Source organism: Hippoglossus hippoglossus, chromosome 6, assembly GCF_009819705.1.
Source record: "Hippoglossus hippoglossus isolate fHipHip1 chromosome 6, fHipHip1.pri, whole genome shotgun sequence".
NCBI classification, from domain to species: domain Eukaryota; kingdom Metazoa; phylum Chordata; class Actinopteri; order Pleuronectiformes; family Pleuronectidae; genus Hippoglossus; species Hippoglossus hippoglossus.
The window spans coordinates 2,431,938-2,454,065 of record NC_047156.1 but is presented as its reverse complement, the minus strand read 5'-3'; the positions used below and the strand labels follow the sequence as shown (position 1 = coordinate 2,454,065).

The following is a 22,128-nucleotide window of genomic DNA, read 5'->3' as shown; positions in this document are numbered from 1 at the left end:
CAGAGGGGCTCCACACCGGGGAGGAGGTGAGGAGCTGCCCGGGACAGAGGGGCTCCACACCGGGGAGGAGGTCAGGAGTTGCCCGGGACAGAGGGGCCAAACACCGGGGAGGAGCTGCCGGGGACAGAGGGGCCAAACACCGGGGAGGAGGTGAGGAGCTGAGGGGTCCCAGACAGAGGCCAGGTTCCACCACAAGGGGGCGCCCTTCTCTTTTAGACCAAACACTTAAACTACATTTATTGAAAAAATAAACATGCATCATACATCAGAGAGCACGAACTATATTTGATTAAAAAATATATTTATCTATTTTAACTTTTTTCTTTGGGACAGGGTACACTACCATAGATTTTTTTTTTTTACCAATACCACAGCCAGCCACCAGATGGCAATCTACACGCTTTGGCTTCACTTTAGGTAAACTGTCATATCGTCTATATTGTTTTATACAGTTTATATTTTAAACAGATTAATGCTCCTGACACATTATGAAATAAAAGTCAAATAAAAACTCCTATTTAACATTTTATTTATCTTGTTTTATTTTGATACGTGAATTATCGAAGTGGATTTTTATGATTGGTGAGAAGTAGTCGAATAAAATATGTATTGACGAATACTTGTACAATAATAAAATACAAATATGAATTATAAATCCATAAAAACTATATATATCAACAATTAATTTTTATATTCGTAAGTATTTTCTACTTTTTTATATATTCTCCAATTTATCTATTTATATTTATCTAAATTATCTAATTCTTGAGAGCATGTTGGTGAATATGAATAAAATCTAAATAAAAACTGAATAAAATAATAAAAGATAAACTTCTGAGTCTTCTGATCCAGCCTCAGTGAAAAAAGACAATTATCAAAATTTTAAATTCATTTTTATTAAAGATTCGTTTTTAAAAGATTCGAAGCAGCATAAAACCGAAATGCACAGAAACATCACATGAAAACATAACTTAATTAATTTAGTGTTAATTCACATCATGATCAAACATTTAAAGCCGAAGGAGAAAGTGTTTGCTCCATATTCAAACATTAAGATTCATGTAAACACGTTATCCGTCTCTTCGGGAGGAAGACGAGCCTCGTCTTCGTCTCACGCAGCAGCAGGACGATCACAGTTTGACCGACAGCAGGTTCAGGAGCTCGGAGCGAATCTCCTCTGAATGAGAGGAGTGTTCCCGTCACATCTCTGACCAGCAGCTCCGGGGCTGTGACATCACAGTCTGAGCTGTGACATCACAGTCTGAGCTGTGATGTCACAGTCTGAGCTGTGACGAGCAGCAGCATATTTCTGTCCAGTGAGAAGCTACATCACTCACACACACACACACACACTCACACACTCACAGACTCACACACTCACAGACTCACACACTCACACCTGCAGACAGGATAACGTTTCCCCTGTGTTCATTAGTGTCCGAGTGTAAATACCATTAAATATTATTTGACAGTGTTCAAGCACAAAGTGAAACAAATATTAAAACACGCACAAGAAGTCTTGCACTCACACAAAGTGCCCAACAGTGACTAAAATAACGCACATCTCTGTTTTTATGACACAAACTTAAAACAATTTCGCACAGTGACAAACACTCAGAGCTTCAGGACGAGCGAGGAGACCTGACGCGTTCGCAGCAGTTTTCACTCGGACGGCAAATCAGACGAGGAGCTTTTGTTGAAAAGCGCCGACGCCACATATCTCCACACATACGTCATGTCCCGCCTCCTGCTGCTCTACAGGCTCCGCCCCTCGCCTGAATGGTCCCCACATGTTCCTGTTGCTGTTTTTCCATCCTCACAACATTAATTATGGTAAAATTCTGTTTCTTTAAAAATGGCTGGTACCGTCCGTCCTGCTCAACGCTCAACGCTCAACCCTCACACTCCTGCCGCTCCTGCCCCCAGCTGTCGTCCGCCGGGGCCCAGTGGAGCTCGTAGCCCTTGGACAGCACCAGACTCTCCAGGTCTCTGTCCTCGGCCTTCTCCTTCAGCCTCTGCTCCTCCAGCACAGACACCAACATGTCCCGCTTCTCCACCGTCCTCATGATCTCCGACAGCATCTTCTGCTCCTCCTGGAGCTGGGAGGCGCTCTTCTTTGTATCTGGAGGAAGAGAGGAGGAAGTTAACCAACGATTATACCTGATTATCAGTGATTGTGCGTTTGTTGTTGTGCGTGTTCCTTCTTTACCCTCGACGGACATTCTGCATCGCAGGTCTTGTTGCAGGCGGCTCTGTGTGTCCTCCAGCTCAAGCTCCTGGGCACTAAGAGGAGGAGGAGGAGAAAAGTGAGTGTCCTCTGCTGGGGAGGAGGAGGAGTCGTGTCTGTGTGTGATCAGATGCTGCAACTTACAAGATCATGAGTTCAGACTCGTAGCGAGCCAACCGGTTCTTCTCCAGAACCAGTTTGAACCAGGACTGATAGAGCCGGGCCTCGTCCCCGTCGTCCGACTGAGAGGATTCTGGGAGGGGAGGAGAGAGGGGACGAAGGATGGAAGGAAGGAGAGAGGGATGGAGGGAGGGAGGGAGGGAGGAGACGAAGGATGGAAGGAAGGAGAGAGGGAGGGAGGAGACGAAGGATGGAAGAAAGGAGAGAGAGAGGGAGGGAGGGAGGGAGGGAGGGAGGGAGGGAGGGAGGAGACGAAGGATGGAAGGAAGCAGAGAGGGAGGGAGGAGACGAAGGAGAGAGGGAGGGAGGAGACGAAGGAGAGAGGGAGGGAGGAGACGAAGGATGGAAGGAAGGAGAGAGGGAGGGAGGAGACGAAGGATGGAAGGAAGGAAGAGATGAATGAATGTAGCAGGGTTGAGAGGGAAGGACGGAGAAGAAAGAACAAAATATTTCAGTTTTATGTCAATTAGTCACATTACAAATAAAAAGACACACACACACACACGCACACACACACACACACACACTACTGTAGAAGAAAAGACGAAGCTCTATAAAGTGTCAGTGTCTATTGTGAGCGGAGCCATTAACTGTGTGTGGAGGCTTTTAACCAGATCCAGTCCACAATGCAACGCTTCTTTCCAAATGGCCTGAGACGTGCGGGCGCAGGAATCAAAGAGCAGAAGAACAATGAGCGTTTCACAGCTGAAAAGACGTTTTAGAGATTGAAACGAGGTCGTTCAGGTGAAACTGGGACATGATTTGAAATGTCTCGTTCGTGTTAGAGGCTCTGAAAAGTCTAATATTACGAGAAAAGATGTTTACGAGAGAAAGTTGTGAAAATCACAAGGTTTCAACCAGAAACTTGTTTATTATTGACATTTATTGCATATATTAGAGGGGTTATACTGAAATGTAATGTTTTTCTGAGGCTGCTAATCCATTATTCTGCCTGGATGCTAAAAGGAAGCGGTAGAAATAGAAGCTGTGTAGGTGATGTGTTAGGAGCTGGGACCCGGAGGGACATTAAAAATCATAATTCTACACAAATAAAGTCATAATAATATGAGAATGAAGTGTTCAGGCTCAGAGATCTTTGGTCTGTGGGTGGATGTGCTGTTTGTACCAGTTTCTCCTCTGATGATCTTCTCTATCGTCACTCCTCTCTCCTCCACGTCTTTCTGCTTCTCTCCCACTTCCTCCAGTTGTCTTTGAATCACCTGGACGATGAATAAAAAAAAATCACATTATATGACACAATGAGATTAATCTATACACAGCTATAACGTTATATTGTGATTAAAAAGAAACGTGCCTGAGCTCTGTGGAGTCTCTTCAGTTGTTCCCTTTTCGTCTGCTGAGCCACGATCTTCTCCTGCTTCCTCCTCTTTCTCTCTGGACACAGCTGAGACAGGAAGACGTTTCAGAAGACGTGCACATATATAAATACAGTTTATAAACTGTCGTCTTAAAGCACAAACAAATGATCGGTACCGGCAACTTCTGACGGAGCGGCAGGTTTTCATTTTCATCGTCACTGGAGGAAGGAGCGTCCAGATTCTGTCGACTGGAGGCTAAAGTAAAAAGAATTATAATAAAGTCAGAGAAGCCAGTTTTAAACATTTGATGATGATGAAACTATAAAACAACAGATCTTTTGAATAACGACATAAATGAATCACAATAATCCAGAGTTTACACGTCCAACCCCAAAACATACAGTGATGCTCTGGTCACTGGATGTTGTCGGGGCAGAGACATGAAAAGAACCAGAAATCATTTTCATATCTCTGTGCCAGTGACACCCAGTGGCCAGAGGTATTATGCTTTTAAGTTGTTCTCTGTCCGCACGTCCCGATCTTATTTAAACACATATTTCCATATTTCCAGTGTCCGGACTCTGCGCTGACCTTTGTTTCTGAGGTTGGTGAGAATGGTCCTGATCTCCTTCTGCACCTCCTGCTCCTTCCCATCGCTCTCCGACACCTCCCTCTTCCTCAGCCTCAGGGACGAGAACAGGTCGAGCCTCCTGCGGGGCAGCGAGCCCATGTCGTCAGCAAACACGCCTCCCGAGTCGCTGCGGCCCTTCAGGGACACCTGCTGCAGCAGCGAGGGCAGATCCTGCCCGGCCCCCCACGGATCGGCCCCTACAGACCCCAACAGCGCTTCAGGCTTCTCCTCCTCCTCCTCCTCCTTCTCTCTGGACGCCTCCTGACTCATGGAACTGAAGAGGGAGCCAAAGCTGAACGCCCCATCCAACATGGGCCTCTGCTTGTGGGGCCCATTTCGTTTGGGTCTCCTGGTGAAGAAAACACAAATAATAACCAGAATTAAATATCAAAAGAGATATTTTAGACTAATGAAGTATTTCCCGCGTACATTGCGACTGCAGTGTTGGAGCTGCTGGAGGGATTGGTCCCACTAAACCTCCTCTTGAAGGCACTGGCTATGAGCTGGAAGGCTGAGTGGGACGAGGTCTGGCTCTGGGACGATTCTCCGTCCTGGCCCAGGCCCGAGTCTGTGTCAGGCTGATCTGCTTCCGTCTCTGCCGTCACCTGATAAAACATCAGAGGGCAGAAAGAGTTAATTCATTATATCTGTGTCACATCAAAATCAGTCATATCCAGGTTTTCGTTCTTCTCTTAAAAACAACCCTAATAAACACGTAGAGACTCCACCTGGACTTTCTGCTGCTGTAGAGTTGTGGTGTCTGTTTCTTCAGGCGCGACCCCGACGTCCCAGTTCAACAGCTTCTCTTTGGCAGCCAGAGAAATCTTCAATCGAGTCTTTGGCGGTGAAACTGTTGTTGTCGTTGCTTCTTCACTCTTCTCGCTTCTGTCCGGACGAGTCGGTGGCTCCGACGTCGTCAAACTTCCACCACAGTTCTGAGAGGGTGGAAACAGAAAGAGTCAAATTCAAGTCAGACCATCAACAGATTGTTAGTTATTCTCAATAATAAAGAAAAGCTGTGAAACGCTGCATGTGAGTGAAGTGAATCCTGAACAACTCGACGTACAGTTTGTATTTCTGCTGCTGTGATCTCCTCAAAGTCTTCAGGTACAGTCTCCGGTGCGTCTCTGTCCGGAGGTAAACTTCTGTGGAAGTGTTTGATGAAGAGCAGAGGGAAGGCTGCACGCACACAGACACACACACACAGACACACAACAGACATTATTCAAAATAAAATACAACAAATACTGGATCAGTTAACTACAGACCAGGAGATAAAGACTAAGTATTGACTCTGAGTCTTTAACTTTGTGTGAGACAAAGACAGATGTTTTATTCACAGCTGCACAGACGTTACCTCAGTGACCTGAAGTGTTCAAAAAACAATACTGACCTCTAGTGGTTGAGATGTAGCATTACAGCTGTACCTTACTCCTGAGGCATCTTAGGTACCTTAACACTAACAATTATACTATTTATAACATTTGCACTGTATGTACAGTATATAGAGAACATATGTATATATTGTATATGTGCACTTTGAAGCTGAAGCTGCAGAAATACATCAACAAAGACTCAAATTGACTTTTGGCCTCAGATCATTTGGCTGTAACTTCTCTTTTGAGAATCAAAGTACAAATATCTACGTGTTGTTAGTGGAGATCAAACACTGGGTCCCAGAAGATAAAAGACAAAAGCAATGAACAGACAAACAAAAGACAAATGGAAGTTACTCACTCGCTCTGATCTTCTTCCTCCATCGGTGGTTCTGTTTGGTGTTTGAAGGATCTACAGAGACAGAGACCAGAGACCGAATAAGACACAGGAAGGTTTGAATATCATAGAAAATAAAATATCAAACATCAATCACACCTCTTTGTCACAAGGGTTCCATAACGACATATTAGGAATCATGTGCAGAAATGTGTATGTGTTTGAGAGTGTGTGTCTGTCTGTGTGTTTGTGTCTGTGTGTGTCGACAGTTTAGTGCAGGAAAACTGAGACATAAACTGAGAGCAGGAGCGAAGCTACAGTTTGTAAACCACACCCTGATTTCCCAGACACAACCAGGAGGAGGGAAACCCCCCCCACCCCCACACACACACACACGTCGGTCACTGGTTACAGTTCAGCCAGTTTAACATTCTCCCTCAGGGAATATCATGTTCTCCAGTAATAACAGAAGCTGAAACTCATTAGTGCAGAACAGTGTCTTTGTTAAAAGCTTTGAGGAAAAACCACAGAGTCACATTCTTGGTATCTTAACAACCAGAGTTTCATAGTTTACTTCATATTCTTTTGGGGGGTTTTGAAACATGAACCACACGCTTCAGTGGAGGAGCGGCACTGACCTTTGGCTGCGTCGTGGCTTTGGCCCTGAGACGCCGCGGCGTCGGCCTCCAGAGCCTCGACGGCCATCTCCGTGTCGTCAGGAACTCGTTTCTGACATTTATCAAACTGCTCCGAGTGAAAACTGGCAGCTGCACCTGCAAATAATAACAGTATGTAGTTATTCACTGGTGTTAAGTTAATGCTAAGCTAATTAACTATCAAATTAATTACATGCATGCTTCACTTTTTATGCGTTTCATTAAAACTAATAATGATAAAAAACAACCAGTGTAGCAAGAGTGGCAGGAACCAGACATACACACATTCTAATTTACTTTTCAGTCAATAAAATATATTTACACACAATAAAAATAATAAAAACACTACAGTTTACTCTACACAATGAAGTATTAAGATCTTTTAACAGCACAAGCACTGATAAAATAAATGACATGCTCATAGTAGAGTACTCACAGAAAAGCATCTTCCAACAACATCCTCCAATGTCTTGATACAACCTTTGTGTCATTAAAGAACCAGAACGTCCAGTAACGAGACTTTTACTGGGATGGTCTCACTTTTTGATCGATAGGTTAAAGGAGACACACGATGCTTTGTCAGTGTTTCTTTCCTCAAGATTGTTATTTAGGTTTTTACCTCCACAAATTTTGTGTCCAGGATTTTTATTTTTCACTTTCTTTGCAGCCTTTTCCATAGAATTCATTCAATCTATGACGAACAACAGATTAGGTCACAGATTAAAGTGAAAGTTCTCCCGTGAGAGGAAGAACTGCATTCACAGAGTTAATCTCTAAAACAGAGTTAGAGATTTCTTGTGTAAGAAATGTTTTTTGTTCATTATGAAACTGTGGCGGGACAAACGAGAGTAAAGCGGGGGAGCTACCATCCAGATTATTAATGGGAAACACTGCTTTGACGTGGTGGGATAGAGCGTTAGCCTTGGTGGAGGTATGAGCTCTCTGGGTTTCCTTCTACTCATGTATGTGAAAGTTCTGCAAAGTTAAAAACACTAAAGTCCTGAAAGGAAAAACCTGTAGAAACCTTCAGTTGTCATAAAAACTCAAAAAGGTTTAGTTTGTCCAGTCTGGGCTTCTGTAAAAAAAAACATGGCTGCCTCTGTAGAGAGGACCCGCTCCTGATGTAAACAAAGTATTTATATACAAACGGCTCATTCTAGGGTAAAGAAAACAACCATTTGTACAATTTGGATGAAACACACTCGTGGAAACATCACAAGGATTATTTTTATATTTAATTCCTGCCGATAAATCCTTTTCACCTGAATCTTACACACTGGACCTTTAAAGAAACAGGAGCTAAAACCAAGTGTTGGAGCAGTGTCTGAGGAAAGTGAAGTGTTTTCTGAACCTTAGAGCAAGTGAACATTTTACAGTCATGACACGAATTATCAAGCAGAATATGTCTCCTTTAAAAACCTCGCACCCATAAGACGTCACCAGAGGAAAGGACAGAGAAGACCCAGCAGCCCGTGAAGAAGCCGACAGGAGGAGGTGACGTTCACTTCAGTTCTGTTCAGGGCGACTGACGACCTCAGTTGCGTTAAATATCGATTTAGCTGAACAAAGTTTGACTATAAGCTTTTTGCATTGAGTCTGTTGTTGTTCTTCTTCTTCCTTTTGCAGCCACATATTATATTGTTTTCTAAGAAGCCGTTTGACGAAGCTGAACAACCGCGCTGCGCTTTAACTTCAGATCCGCTGCAGCTTCTGTTCAGCTTCTCGTCAGATGTTACAAAGCACTGATGTTATTTGTTGAGTTAACGGAAGCTGTGATTGGGACGATGACGCGTTCGAGTGACGTTAGATCAACGCAGCGGAGGTGGTGAAAGGATTTGGGCTTTTTATTGATGAAGTTGTTAATGGTTTTGTTAGAAGATCATGAAATTCTGTGACGCTTAACAAATAAATGACATGATTAACTTCAATCAATCGGTTCGGGTTCTCGGAATCAGTAAAATATCGCAATTCAGTTAATCTGCAACAAAGGACGAAGCAAATTATTTATGAAATCAAAATCGATTTATTTTCTCAATATATTTACAGCTTATAAATATCATAAATTAAGCAATTTTACAGTAATTTTCCAGATAGAAAACAAACAGCTAACAGCTGTTAGCCTGTGACGAGACTTACGATGAACACAACTACAGAACATACACAATACAGCCAACACCATGTATCTGGCAGTGTGCAAAAAGTGGCTATGGGGGCTGCGGACCTCCCGAGCAAAGTCTAGGAGGAACAAGAGAGAGATCTGGAGAGGGGTTCTGGTGTGGGGGGGCTTCCTTCTGAAACAGACGGAACCACAGACACACCACAGACACGTGGACAAACACGTTACTGTCTACAGGCCTGAGAAGAGCGGAGAGGCTGCCGATGGGGACGACAGGGGGCATTCAGGGGGTGCAGGTGTTTGGAGTTAGGGAGGTTGACGGAGGAAGCACAGCACGTGTTAGTGGAGTTAACTCGACGACGGGACTTTTATCTGTGTGTAACCAAGTCTGATTCAGAGATTCTGCAAACGATGATTTACTTTGTGCCACTTAATGTCAACAAATACCGTGAAAAGACCAAATGCTAACCATGAATCGAACACGGAACACAGAACATGCTAAGAATGTCCCTCACATGGTCAGAGAGGAGCTTGTTTATTAACTGTTGACGTGGCTAAAGATTTATATCGTCAGTAGGAGCGGCCGGAAAATAGTTGAGGAACAGTTCAGTGAGTTTTTAGTGTTGGTCTTTTCATAGAATTTGTTAAAAACAATCAAAATGATCGATCAGTTCTGGTTAAATCTGTTTATTTTTAGGAAACGTGAGAACCATGAGTGGAAAAAAAGCTTCGGGTTGAATCTAACGCGACTTGTTTACTGTAATATTTAAATTCTAACTCTATTTAACGTGTCATCATGCTACATGGAAACCTTTAGTATTTATCGCATGCAACACTCGGGATTCATGCTGGTTTGTGATTGGTTATTCTGGGTTAGGAAGAAGCGGAAGGGGGCGGAGCTACAAAGGCAGCCAATGCAAAAGCAACACAACAAGGTCTTATGACTGATAGCCGGCCAATCATCACCTTCCCCGCTGGCAGGAAACAGCCAATCAGAGGGTGCAGCATTGGAAACTTAAAACAGACTGAACAAAATGAAGTGAACAAAAAAAAAAAAGAAGGAGGAAAATGAATTTCGGGAAAGAAGCAAATGGATGAAATGTGGGAGGAGCGGAGGAATAAAAAGAGTGATGAAAATACCAGGACCAATAACTGAAGTTCATTCAATAGGACACGTCAGTGCATCTTCAGAATGTGTCCCCACAACAACACAATGAAACCGATCAGGAATCATTTACAACACAGGAAACAACAAAATAAAAGGAAGAACTTTGAATAAAAAAAACAACATCAAAGTGAAAAATCTTCACCGAGTCAAGACAATATTCAGTCTTTAGTGTTTTGGTCTTTTAAGATACGAGGAGAAAAAGCCTGGAACGATTTAAGATAAGGCTCCGTGTTTGGTTTGTATAGATTCTCATCAAGACTAAAAATACTTTTATTATAAAAAGGCACAAAATTAATTGATTTTCCAACCCACTGCAAATAAAAGTACTTTTCTGTTGCAAAAAGTAAACGTGGGTCCTCCTGTGACAAACTGATATATCAAAGTAAAAAGGAGAAATATAATATTTACTTTGTAATCATTTTTAAAGTTAAAATATTTAAAATATTTAAAAATTTGTTCCTGAAATAATAAGAATAGTAAAAACTACTGTTTTGGTATCTCCGCTGCACGTCTCTGTGGTGTTGAGTTCAGGTGAGGATTATTCCCACATCGGTTTAGTTCATGAAGGTTTCTGAGGTTAGAGTCAGTGGGCGTGTTCCAGGTTACTATGGTAACAGATGTAACAGGAAGCGTCTGATTGGATGCTCAGACTAGAGCAGTGGATCATAGAGTCACTACTGTGCAGACTCCAAATGACATCAAAACCACAAGATGGCTGCACCCCTGAAGTGGAGACGTGTCATCTTTATCTACAGTCTCTGGGTGAAACTGAACCTTCCACTGACCGAACATCAGGATCTGAATTAACTGTTGAATATCATCTGATGTCAGTTATGGGATGGAAAGGCAGCTGTTAACATCTGTAGGTGACGTGTCAGCAGCCTGGAACGAGCCCATGTGAGTCGGTGGAGTGCAACAAACTGTGCTCATTACCAAGAGGGTCTGACGTCCTGCAGCGTATTATTCATGCATCGCCCCTGACCTTCACTTAGCATGTAACATTTACCTTAACTTAAATACCCAATACTGTTTAACTTTACTTAAATACACAATATAATATAGCAGTGAGTTTAAAATGGCTTTTTGTTGCTGTGTAACTGAAGGAAAACTTAACTCCAGGCACAGAATTTAAGCTGTGGAAGTTAATCTTGTGATGCAACTATTCAAATTGCTTTAGATAATACTGATGATGATATAACACAGAAATAAAAATGACCATAAATACTAGGAATGTAGCAAGTACATTATTTGGTGTCAAAACTAATACTATTTATAAGTTGATTCGCTGGTTTTGGGAAACTCAAGAGAACGAACTCAAATCTGCTCCTTTCAGGTTAAAGTGGCCCAGACGAGCCCTCTGTTAGTCCCGCCCCCTAAATGAGCCGCTGTGGGGCCAGCGGCGGCAGCTGAGGCTCCTGGGAGATCTGCCCCAGCACCTCGTGCATCATGCAGAGCAGAGGACAGCCCAGGCTCAGCAGCTCGTACAGGAACACATAGTCGTGTGAGTAGCTCCTGACGTGGGACCCCACAGCCGAGACAGACTCGCACACACTTTCCAACAGCCGTCGAGGCAACACACACACGGCCCGGCTAGCACGCCTCGGCCAGCTCAGGCCTCGCCTAAGCAAGGAAACCAGGGTACCTGGGGGATGGATCTGGCCGCTGCCCGTCGCCGAGTAGATTCCACCGTCCAGCGACACGGGTGTGGCACGGTTTTGGTCGTCCTGCATCAACAAACATTCATGAAACGTCTATTATACATCAAATTAATAATGAAATCCTGAACTGAAAGATGAACTTGTTTATCATTGTTTATATATATTTATTTATACATATTTTATACTTCTTTAATTTAGTTTTGTTGCTCGTGTGTATAACTGCAGTGTTTCTTACCATTCTCCTCTTGAACCTGCCCGAGTGAGAGCTGGACTGACGCTGGGCGAAATGCATCTTACAGTAGAACTTGGCTGCAAAGTCAAAAACACACTAATTTATCACACTAAAATAACAATCATCCATAAACTGTGTTATTGTGTATCGCCTGTGTTTAAAAGAAGATAAAATTGTTCATAATTCATTGAATGTTATCAAACTATGATCTTCATCTACAGAAAAAAAACACATCTCCTGTATATGTTATAGACCCACCCAGCATCCAGAGTTACAGTAAATCAAACGCACCCTCCTGAGAGTCGAAGGTGTGTCCCCCCAGTCGCAGGGTGCAGTTGCAGACGTCGCAGCGGAAGCACTCGCGGTGGAAGAAGTAGCCCTCAGCGCTCAGTCGCTCCATCACGTACACGCGCTTGGTGCAGAAGTGGCAGACGTCGCTGCCGCCGAGCCCGGCAGAGAAGTCCTTACGTGCCACGCACTAACGTGAGAAAGAGCAGGACGACAAGGTTACTTTGATAACAGGTGGAGGTTTTAATTCAGGGTTCATTTCCCGAGAGACACCTGCAAGAACTAAAAGAAAATTAGTGACAAGTGGTGAAACTGTTAAAAGCAGCTGCACACGTCATAAGAAATGTTAGACATAGACAAAAAGGGCTGTTATCAAGTTGCACTACGGCAACAAGCTCAAATCTGTGTGACTCAGAAGTTATTAAAAACCAGAGTTTATCTCCAATATTCAGCAGGAAACTTTGAAAATATGAAGTTTGGTGGATTGGGTTCAGGAAGCAGAGGATCATGGGTAATATCCAGCATTCAGTTGTGTTTCAGATCAGTAAAAGTCACATAGTGTTGCTTTAACGGCGGCGATAATGGCAAAGATGTGTAATTAACTCTCATACGCAAACACAGCCTGAAGCTTCATCTCGTTTCTCTGTGGTGTGAAACCATTTCTCATCCATGCAAACACACTCGCTGCTCCTTCATGAAGACAAAGCACAACCCATTCACCCCTTCAGCCTCGGGAGCCCTTTAATTAACTCCATTAACTGTATGTTATTCTGTTAATTAACGACACTTCTTCATAACCGCAGGACAACTTGGGCAAAAAGCAACAAACTCTGGGTTGGATTAGTTTCAGCAACACACGCTCGTGCATCTTACCGGCGTGTTACTGGGCCTGTGGTCTGTCTCATAGAGGATGGCCAGTAACTGAGCTTTAGCATCTATGGCTGATGAAACCTTCCCCACTGTTCGCTAACGCCACAGATACACAGGCGAGGACAGAGGAAAGTGGAAACAACAGAAGTAGAGTCACAAAGAGGAGAAGGTGGGGGGGGAAGCAGGAAATTCATGTTTCACTCTGAATTCATGTGACGGAGGTTTCAGCCGGTACCTCTTTACTGTAACTAGCAGCTCCGGTCGGACAACTCTCAGAGCGAACGATGGACTTTGGACTGAAGTCTCTGGCGTTCTCCAGAGCACAGATCCCGTTGGACTGAACAAACCAGAACACAGTTTATCTACAGGGGACGAGCTCTGGACCTAGCTGTGAGTTATATATGAAACAATAAGGCTGAATATATATGTGAAAACAATAAACAGACACAATGATAAATGTGTTATGAATCTGAATTACTTTAAGTAGGTTTTCATTCTGACAAAATCATGTTTTCTATACTTGGTTTTATATTAACTTTCAGCTCTGGATGCTCTATTCGTGTGAGATGTTTTTTAACTTTCTCATTGATTTCTCAGAGAATAATTTATGAATATTGATGAAAAATATCAGACATATTTAATGGACCTGTTTCTATGAGTGTGTGAAATATGGTGCATCTGGATTTAATTTAAAGGAACTGTTTGGCCTTTGTGGAGGTATGAGCTCTATTGAGTGACACTCTACTTTATCACTTACATTATTATTACCAGTTCTAGCATAATGATGGTCATTTTTTAATTCTTCTTTTCAATTATTTTTTATATTGATTAGGAACTATATATAAAATCAGATATATGCAAGTATATGTCAGTAATTTATGATTTTTCCTTCACACTAAGTTACCTGAATACATTTACTTAATTTTGATGTTATACAAATTTATGATTTGATTTTTGTGTCTGTTTTTTATTTATGAATGTATTTATGATTTGGATCTGGTTTACACTCTTTAGTTTTTACATATGTGAGCTTGGTGTATCTATATGACATTTAATTACATATGCATTGTAATTAAACTGGCATAATTCTATATACTTTATAATACTTCTCCTGCAGGATATTACTAGTTATTAGATCATCTTTAACCAGTCTGATGATATTATGATGAAGCATAAGGAAACCGTTACCTTCATGTGATCATATTCGGCTAATTTCTCATCATCAAATGTCTCCAGAGACGTTTTGTGGAGTTTTTCCAGCTCAGTTTCCCGATCAGCCGGAGAGTTCTCGAGTTTCCTCTGCGGTAAAGACACCGGGAGTGAAGACGAGGAGCTACGTCCATTCTCACACGTGGTGTCAGAGAGCGGGGGGGAGATCTCCTGGCTCTCGTCACAGCGAGGCAAGGAGAGGCGAGGAGATGTTCGGTGGTTGCAATGGGAGGCGTCTGCATTAGGGGAGGATATCAGCTTTGTGTCAGAGTCAGAGTAAGACGAGTGACTGGAGGAGGCTGTACGAGTCTTGTCTTTGTGTCCAGAAGAGTAAGAGCGAGGGGAGACAGAGGAGAAACCAGCCTGGGCGGCGGGCTCAGGGACAGGGTGGACCACAGGGTAGACGGTGGAGCTCGTAGATACAGAGGAAGGAGGAAGAGGAGGAGGAGGAGGTGAAGAACAAAGAGGGGAGGAGGTAGAGACTTCCACCTACAGAAGAGGAATTAGACGGATATTAAAGACTGAGAAAAACAGATGAAACGGAGGAAACATTAACTCGATCTCAACTTAAATCCAGGGCTTATTTTAACGTCGAGTGGGTGAAGAGCACAAAACAGGGACACTGAAATCTGGATGTGTATTTATCAAGTGTCTCAGAATGACTCCGAGCTACAGAGTAGAAACGATAGGGCAGCGATTTAAAAATCTAAATTCATACACTTAGTAAAGCCGTTAAAACAGTTCCATGCCAGTAGCTGGTGAAATACACAACCTGGGACCCAGAAGGAGGAGAAAGAGGAGCAGGAGAAGGTTTTTGGGACGCGGGAAACATGGAGGAGAGGAGGCCGGCTCGCTCCTTTATGCTCCTCCTAGAAAAGGACCGTTGGTGGGCTTTGCTCTGCAGAGACAGCAGGAGGTCAGAGCGACAACAGGAAACATCGAAAACGAGCTGCACACAACGTCTGTGGTGTCAAATACTGAAGTTCACCTGCTGCACTGACTCGTCTGACCACTCAGCTGCAGGATCAGCGCTCGACAGAGAGGAGGCAGACAAACGCCAGGGTGCGAGGTCAGGAGAGGTGCATTCTGGGTAGTAACGCTCGGTGACATTAGGGCTGGGTGAGCGGGGAGGACTCTTAGAGGACGAGGGGGAGGGAGAGCGACTGTAGCTGCTCACAGGGGGAGAGGGTTTGGGGGAGTTCTCCAGCAGGCGAAGGTAGATGGACGGCTGCATGGAGATGGAGATGGAGGAGGAGGAGGAGATGGAGGAGATGGAGGAGGAAAGAGGAGGAGGAGGAGGAGGAGGAGGAGGAAAGAGGAGAATGTGGGTTCATGGTAAAGATGTTTTCTAAAATGTACAAACTAATGAAGCGTACCTGCCACTTGGGGCGGGTGGGGGGCAAAGGAGGAGGAGGAGGGGCGTATTTGGGCTTTGCAAACCGGGGGTTCTCTCCCTCCTCCTCCTCCTCTTCTCCCTCATCATCCTCCTCTTCTGAGAGAGGAGGCGGAGTGGTGGAAGGAGACAGAGGAGGAGGAGAGGATGGATCAGAAGGGTCTTCATCAGACTGACGAAGGAAAGGAAAGGAAACAATCATGTTTGAGGACAGCAAACTATTTGCAGCGGAAACAGGAAACAAAGAAAAGTAAAAGAAAAGGAATCAGACGAAGAAGTTTGCAAGAAGAATAAGAAGATGATGGAGCAGCTGCATTATAACAGATGTGTATATCAACATACTTTTATATTATATAAAGATAAGGAAGAACTTCATTTATGCCAAAAGTATTGATCGTTAAGAAGTATTAAAAGTACTAATAAGGTACTTAACAAGTCTAAAAATAACATTTTTAATTAAATTTAGGAACTTCAAGTACTGTAATTAAGTAATTAAAGTACTTATTTCTTCAATAGTTTAAAAATAGTCGTGGGAGACAAAGGAAACCGTAAGTTACCATGTGTTGTTGTTTCATGTGTTCAGTCATCACAGTCATATTGTCGCGTGCTACAGGAAGATCTTTGTTTCTGAATCTGTTCTACATCAAACTTAAAAACCTCCGGTCAGCAAAGAGTCGACGTTTCTTCTCCAAACAAAGTTTCACACATGAGCTCAGACGAAACTGAGATCAACAGAGGAAATATCAATCTCCAGCTCTTATCTGAGTCTGAACGTTTACCTCTGACGTCCGCTCCTCACCTTGCTGTGCGTCTTTGCTGTGGAGGAGTTCTCCTCAAACTTGGCGAGCAGCTGAGTGGCCATGGAGCGCACCTTGTTCTCCCGCAGCTCCCCGTCCTCGCCAGTAGGTAGCGCACTGTGACAGGACAACTGATGCCGTGGCAGGGACCCAGAGGGGATCGCAGAGGCGTGAGAGGAGCAAACAGAAGCAGAGGAGACGATTCATTAGAAATTCAACAGTTTAACCTCAGAACAACGTGTCACTGACTCGTGTTCAGCACTTTTACAAGAGATATTTAACAGTGTTTTAATATTATCTGTCTCCTGGTGGTCTTACCTCCGTGAGGTAGTTGTTTCCCTTTCGTCGTCTCTTGTTAATAGAATCATCTTCCGCTGTCTTCTCATCCTGGGACAGTAGATACAACAGTTAAGATAAATCTCGTCTTCCCTGGTTCAAACGTACAATCGGCTGCTTGACTTTTACACGTTTGGACAAGGGAAGAGGACTGGAATCTAATCACGTGAATCACGCAGCACTGTTCACACGCGTCCACATGAAAAGTCGTTCTAATCAGCGTTCCCACTGACGGCTACTGCTCGTGATTAGATAACAAACAAGGCCTTCGTCTTTATGTGAGTTCAACCTTCAGTGACTTTAACTACGTGCAGAGTAAAGAGCTGATGAACAGAGAAGAAAGAAGATGATCTCTACATTACCCTGGGTATCCTCTTCCTCTGCACAGGCAGGCTCAGCAGCTTGTGGTTGGTTTTAGATGAATAACCTTCACTGTTTTCATCGGCTTCTCTGGTGCCTGGAAAACAAACACCTGGTTAAACATTCATTTCTGTTCTCGCATGAAAGAGAGAGGAGACGAAAAGCCCTGGAGATTTTCAACTTAGCAGCAATCAAAGTAATTGTGTATAAAACACTGTGTATAAAAGACTGAGTTTCTCTGTCTGCGGGACACACACATCACAGCACCAGAAGTGAAAGGTGGCTGGAGCTCTTGTAGAGGAGGAGGTGGTGGTGGAGGTGGTGGTGGTGTGACCGGAGCCGAGGGCCTCCAGAGTTCTGCACCGAGCTTCCACAGACATAGCACACATACCAGTCACGTCTCCGGCGGCGACCAACCTGACCACGGTTGTGTAACGTGCAACTGCAGCTCACGTGGTGGATAAAACTGTGCACGGACCTCAGCTCCACTCAATGCAACACTGACAAGTCGAGCTTCACTGGAATGTAAAGACTTTAGTACCTTAAACTGCCTTTTAACCTCCAGAAACCAAGACAGCACCATGTTTAATTTATAAAGATGATTTGTGAAAAACTGTTTTGCCCTTTCTGTTTCAGAAGAAGAATGAACGAATGAGTTTTTGGTTACATATAATATTACACATACTTTTAGTGGTTAGTGCGTCTTCATGTGACGCTGGATCCACTTTACATGCGCTGGAGTGACTTTGTACAATAAAGTCAGAGTGGCACTGAATTCTACAGTAGTTCTTTAAGGGCTGTAGTTCACAGTGATTGTTTTATGATCTTCTTCATTACGTCACTTATCAAAGGATGTTATATTACAGGGAATCACTTTGTGGATAGAATAGAACAGATAGAAGCTTTTAATTCTCTATTATTTGCGGCGAAATCTTCGAAAATTTTGTTTTTTCTGATCAGATTTTTGTTGATCTTGATCTTTGACCCTATCAGCTCCAAAAGTTCATCATCTGGAAATACACATTTCTGCCACATCTGTCCATGCATTGTTGAGTTATTTTGTAAACACACACACACACACACACACATACTCTCAAAGAGATGAAAACAATACCCTTCTTCAAGTATATTCACTAATCATATGTTGTAGCAGGACACTGACCGTTCACCGGTGAATTCCTGAAGGCCTCGTAGAACTTGGAGAGGTAGAGGACCATTAGCAGCTTGTCTGGTTCCGCCTCCGCAGCCATCTCCTTCCCCGTGGTAACCGGCTGGACGCCGAACTCTCGCTCAGCCACGTCAAACGCCAACTGGTTGTTCCCAGCGACGTCCTCGTCGTTTAGAGACTCATAGTCACTGAGATGGAAAGAAAATCACAGAGAGAGGAGGTGAGATTGTGTATTTATAATGTTTCTCTGGAACATCGTGAATTATCTGTGTGCATGTGTTCTTACATGAGCTCAGGCCTCTGGTGGTGTATGAGGGCACAGAGGGCCAGGCCGTTCCTCCAGGAGGAAGTGAGGTTGGTGACGTCGACGCCTCTGTAGCCTTGAGTCTGCTTCTGACACCAGGTCAGCAGGCGGCCAGGACGCACTTCAGACTCTGCAGGAAAGGAACAGCACATCACTTCAGGTACAACAACAAGGGACGGACCGTGTTAGTTCATGTTGATTTAACATTTTATGTGTAATCAGCCATTGTTTGTGTGTGTTTACAGCTTGTTCTGCTTCTCCTGAGTGGACAAACATCAGATGAACTCTGATTTAAGTTGAGATTAACCAAAGTCTTGCTCCTCGGCCCTGTGATGTAGATCAGCCGGAGAGCAGAACACGTCAGTGCATGTCTGTCAGTGGCATCATGTTTGATCCTCATGTGGGTGTAAAGTTATCCAGCTTCATTGTCTGAGGAGACGAGTTGTCTCAGCCTGTCGCTGAGTTTCCCCTCGAGAGGATCTGAGGGTGCGGCCATTTACAATGTCAAGTTTTTAAAGTGAACTATATTCAGGAGTTGATCAAAATGTCGCTCACTGAGTAAAAAGTCGCTTTTATTTCAAAATTCAAACATTTATTTCAATGGGAAATGGACTCAACTACACAGACAACTTGTTCTCAAGTTTAGGTCGTTCTTATCACCCTGATGTTTGTTCATGTTCATGTTTCTGATAAGTTTGGTTTACTAGTTATTTAATGATATAAAAACACAGCTCCATCCTGATTACTACCGTGCAGACCCAGGCTCCGATTGATTGATTATATTATGGGAAATCATTTCTTATCAACATAAGGTTTAGATTATCCCTCTAGTAATTGCGGAAATGTCTTGAAAATGTTGTTTTCCAGACTGTTGACCTTGATCATATTAATATTCACAACAGATCTGTTGAAAATGTGTCCACGCTTTATTATTTTGTCCCCGAAGACGAGTGAAAACAATTATAAAGGTATCAAACAAACTCTTCCATGCAGTGTTAATGGGCCTGTGGGTGAATCTAATCTCACCAGTGACTCACTGGAGGATCAGGTTTCTGTTGCACCGTGACAGGGAGCTTTGAAAGTAGAAAACGGTCCTGTATGAGCAGTTGGCCTCAATCCTCTCTGTCACTACAGTGGCTATAGATACTTGTTGCCTCTGTCATTTGTTCATTATGGAAGTGTGAACACTGTGTGGTAGTAAACACAGGAGGATTCATGCACTCAGTCTGTCGTCTGCAGGCCGACTCTGCATGTGCAACACATCACTGACCAGATGTCTGTCATGTTCTAAGTTAAAATATTAGAGGGAATTAATAAAACTGTTTCAGATTTTTTCCAGAAACCTCTTCTATGTGGAAAAAGGTAAAGAAAGCTTCTTATTCATCATCAAGTTTCCTTTTAGGACCATAGACTGAAAATAAAGATGGTAAATATAAAGCCAAAGCATCTCTATCGCCCCCTGGTGGCTGTCTGCAGTATGGGTCATAATCCCTGCCTCCTCCATGTTAGCAGGTGGGATATTTTTTAAATAAGTTTGGTTAAATAAGTTATTTGATGCTATAAAAAAAAAAGAGGTGAAACGTCATATTTGACAGCTTAGACTGACTCCTGATTGGTCGAAGGCATGTATTGGTGGAACCTCGACCTCTGGGTCCAGATGACGTCACCAGAGAAAGACGTCATCTGGAGACGTTCAGTCTGCGTCTCACCTCTTCTGGACAGGTTGACAGATCGGCGAGTCGGGCCTCCTCTTTCCGGCTTGCACGTGTCCATTTGTCCATCGATGTACAAGTGACGAACCTAAGAGAAGGAAAACAAGAAAGTCATGAAATGCTCCTGAGAGGGTTTCAAGTTTACAGAAATTTCCTCGTGACACAGGAAAGTTTATGTCACATAAAAAAGGGAAAATCACAATTCAGTGCTCGCAGCAGAAACAGCTCATAACTGAAACCTATTTTCTTCTCCTTATAGAACACAGTTTTACATAATAACTGATAAACAAAAAAAACCTTTATTCTCATCAGTATATTATTAAGTGTTGAACTGACCTGGTGCGGGCGCACGCAGCTGGAGTTGAGGTTGGGGTAGCGTGTCGCCGGGTCAATGGCGTACTGTTCAAAGTTTTTGCTGATGTTCTCTGTGGTGGTCTGAGGCAGCAGGCGGTAAATACTCTCCCTGAGGAAGAACAGGGCAAATACACCGTAACTGAGTCGGTGAGATTCAAGATACTGAAGCTTCAAAGTTCAAATACTGAGTCAAACTCAAGGCACAAAACACAAATAAGCACTTTTAACTTCAGTGTATTGAAATGTCCAGACTGTATTTCTGAACTCATGACTACAAATACTGTTCCTTCATATTGGCTGGTAATAATGAGGCTATTCATATTCATGTCACATGAAATACCGACACAGATACGGTCTCATGCTGATGGGAAATTATGATTAAGTTTATAAATAAGACTCTAAACCATGAGCAGACTCAAATAAACTGAGGTCGACAATCTTCTTGTTTTCTTTCAGGCAAAGTGAAGATGAATCTTCGTTGTTGGTAGTTTTAGTGTTTCGGTAAATTTGTAATAAAATCACCAACACACTGAATGACAGTCTTCTCTTTTCATGAGAACTTAATCCACAGAGAGCAAGTCACAGACGTGTCCATCGTGCTCGTTTCGAGTTACAGACAATGAAAGAAAAACACACAAACCTCTCAGCCAGTACCTCCAGAGGACTCCTCCCTTGTGCCCAGCCCTTCACCATCCACGCCGTGTCGAAGGCTGCCAGGAAACCCCGAGCACAGCCTGTGCCCATCGGCCAGAAGGGCTGCGAGCAGAGAACACAAGGTCAGCGTGAACGCACACAAGCTCCCGTCGAACAACACACATCCCCCCCCCCCACCACGGTCACGTCATTACCTCGAGCAGACTGTCTCCCACCAGCGAGACGAGGAGCTGGTGTCCGTGTTTCTCCCTGATCAAAGCGGCGTTCTCCGACGCGTACATGCTGGTGAAGTCAAACATGGCCACATCCGGCTGCCCGTAGTGGTTGATGGCGAAGTCGAGGGACGGCAGCTGGTAGTTTGTGCCGAAGTCAGCGGCCTCGCGGGCGTACGAGTGCAGCGCCTCCTGGTTGACGTTGTCGGGGCTCAGCAGTCGCTCTGTCTCTATGTAGTCCTGAGTAGAGACGAGGGAGGGAAAGAAATTATTATGATCTCCATTACTTTTGTTCAATTATCATCATGTAGTTATGTGAAATCAGTGATTCTCAACCTGGGGGTCATAAGAAAAGTTCTGGGGGGGGGGGGGGGCCAGATCCAAATAAGAATCTGGAAATACTGATGTGGTTTTGTAAGAGGACTGTTGGGCCTTCGTGGAGATATGAGCTCCACTGAGTGTTATTCTAGTTCATATTAAGTATATTTATATATCTTCAGGCTGAGGTGTTTCACTGCATCAGGAACATAATGACAAAACCATGTGAGTCAGTTTGTTGGATCAGTGAGTT

General features: G+C 43.6%; 1 protein-coding gene across 6 annotated transcripts in view; it reads right to left on the bottom strand.

Moving 5' to 3' along the window:
* Positions 1–1,790: 1,790 nt before the first annotated feature.
* The window catches only part of mical2b (microtubule associated monooxygenase, calponin and LIM domain containing 2b), a 38,505-nt gene continuing 18,167 nt past the window's right edge, over positions 1,791–22,128 (bottom strand). For 2 of the 6 annotated variants that reach the window (XM_034589141.1, XM_034589142.1), the window contains exons 9-39: positions 21,540–21,797; positions 21,332–21,447; positions 20,674–20,800; positions 20,335–20,425; positions 18,608–18,755; positions 18,316–18,509; positions 17,156–17,250; positions 16,776–16,844; positions 16,460–16,588; positions 15,644–15,832; positions 15,256–15,495; positions 15,040–15,165; positions 14,463–14,756; positions 14,247–14,393; positions 13,294–13,395; positions 13,062–13,154; positions 12,192–12,378; positions 11,904–11,977; positions 11,653–11,734; positions 6,708–6,843; positions 6,095–6,141; positions 5,424–5,536; positions 5,086–5,292; positions 4,787–4,962; positions 4,318–4,706; positions 3,902–3,981; positions 3,723–3,812; positions 3,534–3,627; positions 2,372–2,480; positions 2,210–2,283; positions 1,791–2,122 (exon numbers count right to left, since the gene is read on the bottom strand). In XM_034589141.1, coding sequence (XP_034445032.1) covers positions 1,893–2,122; positions 2,210–2,283; positions 2,372–2,480; positions 3,534–3,627; positions 3,723–3,812; positions 3,902–3,981; positions 4,318–4,706; positions 4,787–4,962; positions 5,086–5,292; positions 5,424–5,536; positions 6,095–6,141; positions 6,708–6,843; positions 11,653–11,734; positions 11,904–11,977; positions 12,192–12,378; positions 13,062–13,154; positions 13,294–13,395; positions 14,247–14,393; positions 14,463–14,756; positions 15,040–15,165; positions 15,256–15,495; positions 15,644–15,832; positions 16,460–16,588; positions 16,776–16,844; positions 17,156–17,250; positions 18,316–18,509; positions 18,608–18,755; positions 20,335–20,425; positions 20,674–20,800; positions 21,332–21,447; positions 21,540–21,797 — 4,506 coding nt within the window. In that variant the 3' untranslated portion in view covers positions 1,791–1,892. Of the gene's footprint in view, positions 2,123–2,209; positions 2,284–2,371; positions 2,481–3,533; positions 3,628–3,722; positions 3,817–3,901; positions 3,982–4,317; positions 4,707–4,786; positions 4,963–5,085; positions 5,293–5,423; positions 5,537–6,094; positions 6,142–6,707; positions 6,844–8,729; positions 9,018–11,652; positions 11,735–11,903; positions 11,978–12,191; positions 12,379–13,061; positions 13,155–13,293; positions 13,396–14,246; positions 14,394–14,462; positions 14,757–15,039; positions 15,166–15,255; positions 15,496–15,643; positions 15,833–16,459; positions 16,589–16,775; positions 16,845–17,155; positions 17,251–18,315; positions 18,510–18,607; positions 18,756–20,334; positions 20,426–20,673; positions 20,801–21,331; positions 21,448–21,539; positions 21,798–22,128 lie in introns of those variants that run through there. The other 4 variants (XM_034589144.1, XM_034589145.1, XM_034589146.1 and 1 more) reach the window with 4 other exon arrangements.